At 41.8% G+C, this 3,767-nt stretch overlaps 1 protein-coding gene across 1 annotated transcript in view; it reads left to right on the top strand.

Moving 5' to 3' along the window:
- cntrl (centriolin) overlaps positions 1-3,767 on the top strand; it is a 54,627-nt gene that overhangs the window by 27,088 nt on the left and 23,772 nt on the right. Inside the window, 4 exon segments of the mRNA XM_032516759.1 lie at positions 1,310-1,739; positions 2,051-2,122; positions 2,436-2,591; positions 3,360-3,596. Coding sequence (XP_032372650.1) covers positions 1,310-1,739; positions 2,051-2,122; positions 2,436-2,591; positions 3,360-3,596 — 895 coding nt within the window.

Consider the following 3,767-nt stretch of genomic DNA (forward strand, 5'->3'; position numbering starts at 1 on the left):
ATATCAGACAGAACAGCTCGCAGGATTGTGAGAAAAATTCAAAACCCATGTTTGACTGCAGGATCCATCCAGAAAGACCTGGCAGACACTGGAGTTGTGCTACACCATTCCACTATAAAGAGATACTTATACAGATATGGTCTTCATGGAAGAGTCATCGGAAGAAAACCTCTTCTACGTCCTCACCACAAAAATCAGTGTTTGAAGTTTACAAATGAAGATATAGGCAAGCCTGATGCATTGTGGGAACAAGTTCTGTGGACCGATGAGGTTAAAATAGAACTTTTTGGCCGGAATAAGCAAAGGTACGTTTGGAGAAGAAAGGGCACAGAATTTAATGTAAAGAACCTCTGTCCAACTGTGAAGGATGGGGGGGGGGTGTCAATCATGCTTTGGGGTTGTATTGCAGCCAGTGGCACAGGAAACATTTCACGAGTAGAAGGAAAAATGGATTCAATAAAATTTCAGCAAATTTTAGACGCCAACTCAATGCCATCTGTGAAAAAGCTGAATTTAAAGAGAGGATGGCTTGTACAAATGGATATTGAGTGGATTACATCAAGAGGCGTAAACTGAAGGTTTTGCCATGGCCTTCACAATCTCCTGACCTCAACATAATTGAAAATCTATGAATAGACCTTAAAAGAGCAGTGCGTGACTGACAGCCCAGAAATCTCCAAGAACTGGAAGACTTTTGTTTGTAAGAATGGGCGAAGATACCTCAAACAAGAATTGAAAGACTCTAGGCTGGCTACAAGAAGCGTTTCCAAGCTGTGATACTTGCCAAAGGGGGGGGGGGGGCGCAGTACAAGGTATTAACTCTGCAGGATGCCCAAACTTTTGCAGATGCCATTTTTTTGTTTTCTGTTATTTTGAAAGTGTAAATGATGGAAATTAAATCTAACTTTTTGTGACATATTATACAAATGTCTAATCTGTCATTTGATGCCTTTTGGAGATTTTTCCATCTTTCCTTGGCTTCTTTATGCACATTAATACACATTTTTACCTGGGGTACCCAAACTTTTGAGCCCCACTGTATGTGACAGACAAGTGTCCATGTATAGTGCAAGTATACATGTATGTGCAAGTCAAGTATTTTATTTTATCCTACTGGATGTGTGTTATACAAATGTTACAAGTCCGACTTTGGGACACTGATGTTGTTGCGTTTATATAAAAGTGTTTCTAGACATTTACAGATCAAGACATTTGAGATCAACTATTAACAAAACAGGGTCTGAAAGGGACTTAACACTGAGAAGAGTCACATTATAAAGGCAGTGTCTGTTGACTGCTCTGTCCCCAGCAATCCTGTCAGTCCTGAGGACATGTTGTCCATGAGTGTAGAGCAGCTCCACAGGGCCATTCAACAGACCAGAACCATCACAGAACAGCTCCAACAAGACCAGAACCAAAGCCAGAAACAGATAGCCAGACTGCAGGCCCAGCTAGCCCAGGATGAGGACCACATAGCTCAGCTGAAAACCCAGGTAACCCAGGATCAAGACCAGATAGCCCAACTGGAAGCTCAGGTGACCCAGGATCAAGACCACATAACCCGGCTGGAAGCCCAGGTGTCCCAGGATCAGGACCAAGCAGCCCAGTTGGAAGCCCAGGTGATAGGCGGTGTGGAGCAGGACCAGGAGCCAGACTGGAGGCTACAGGAGGAACTGGAGAGATGGAGAGTCAGACTGCATAGGTCTCAGAGCAGAAACAGACACATTCAACACAAACTGGTCAGTATCAGCTGAGTCTGCAACAGTCCAGACCAGAATCTCATCTAGACCATCCACTAATCGTACCATAGGCATAAAATTGATTTATAGAGAAATTGGATACATTTAATTTCTATGATCACACAGATTTAGAACTGCTTCATAAAAACAGAGTTAATAATTAACAGTCTGACAATCAGACGCTCAGGCAACCAGGGATTAGTAGTTTAGATTAGTAGTAGTAGTAGATCAGCAGTGCTGTACAATATGACCAGCCAAACGTTTTTTATTGATATTCAAATAAATTGTTTATTTCAAATATGTTACTAAAGGAGGAGGAACTGAAGCAGAGCACTCTGCAGCTGCAGGACGTCCAGCAGGAGAGAGATGCGCTGCTACAACAGGTCAGAGGATTGAGGTTCATATTGTGTTTTATTCTTTCCTGTATTCTATATGTCCTTTAGGTAGAAAAGTTAACCAATTCAAATATTAACAGTGTCAGTATTGCAGTTTCAATGGATTAGGGCTGTATTGATTAGTTCAAAGCTTCACTCTTAATGTTGACTTTCAAATTCTAAATCAATCAGCTTTGCCTCTGTGTCTTTTTAAAAATCACAATTGTTCTGGTGTAATACAGAACATGTTTAGCAGTAAAATAGCACAGTATCTGTGAGCATTAGTGCATGCTAGAACTGATTGTGGTGTTATGTGATCCAGCTACGTTCACAGAGCGATTGTCATCAGAGAAGCCTCAGACATCTGAACAGAAAACTACGGCAGCTCAGCAGGTCCATGTGTGACTCGGATCAGCTGACAGCGGAACAGCTGAAGTCAGCCTCCGAACAGCTGAGAGCTCTGAACCACATGGTGGAGGTATACACGTAAACACACACACACACACACACACACACACACTTTGGGGATTTTTGTTTGTTTGCCGTTTGTTTTTTTGTTATGTAGTACAGATTGTAAAGCCTGTCACTGCCCAATGTGAGGCGAGTGCAGATTTGAGTCACCAGGCGTCACTTTGCGACGAGTGAAGCTGTGTGTTGCGCATGCGTCACTTTACAGAAAGTAGCGTATAAGATGCTAACGAGAGACTTCTGTAATGTCAATACAGTAAAAATTGACCTACATAGTTTTTTCACTGCTGGCTACAAGTTAGCAATCAAACACAACAAAGACTTTAGCAGTAAAACAATAATAGATAGCTAAAATGTTTTTGAAATGACGGCTGGCTTAGCTACAAGCTAGCAATCAAACACAACAAAGGCTGTCACTGGAATGGTGTTTTGAGCTAACGTTAGCAATCAATTATAGATATCTAAAACATTTTTGTTCTGTTGTTGTTTGTAATGAGAAAAGTTTATTATTTCATGGATTTCACAGATTTCAGTATGAGAGTTATGTCGTAAACCGTTTAAATCTGAGCATGCGCAATTAAGATCTGCACTCGACCAGAGCCAGTCTCTCATCGGGTATGACTCGTTATACCGTAAACTGTTTACATCTGAGCACGCACGACTCAAATCTGCACTCGCCTCACATTGGGCAGTGACAAAGCCCCTGGAGACAACTTTGTGATTTGGGGTCATATTTATAAAACAGACTTGGTCTGCTTCCTGTGTGTGTTGTTGTCAGAACTCTGTGGAGGAGCTTGACGGCAGCTTTCAACAACCTGAAGGAATATCAGAGAGACAGAATAAACACACACCGGCGCTGCAGTCTGAACACACTCGCACGGTGGAGGAGCTGAGGGCGAAGCTGGATAAAGCTCAGAGACATACACGCAGACTGAAACAGAAGCTGGACCGGACCAGGATCAGAACCAGAACCAGAGATGGAGGACAGTGGTGCTTCATACCTCCTGGACACAGTGTGAGACTTTTCATCTTTTTTTCTTCCTTTTTTTAACAAACTTTTTTTTATTATTTTCATCTAACTTCTCATTGCTCCCTGTTTAATCTTACATACATAATGACATGTATCTTGAGTTATTTAAATTTCAGAGCATAATGGAAACTCTCTTTCTTTCTTTATCTCTCTCTC

Source organism: Etheostoma spectabile, chromosome 5, assembly GCF_008692095.1.
Source record: "Etheostoma spectabile isolate EspeVRDwgs_2016 chromosome 5, UIUC_Espe_1.0, whole genome shotgun sequence".
In the NCBI taxonomy this organism is placed as follows: domain Eukaryota; kingdom Metazoa; phylum Chordata; class Actinopteri; order Perciformes; family Percidae; genus Etheostoma; species Etheostoma spectabile.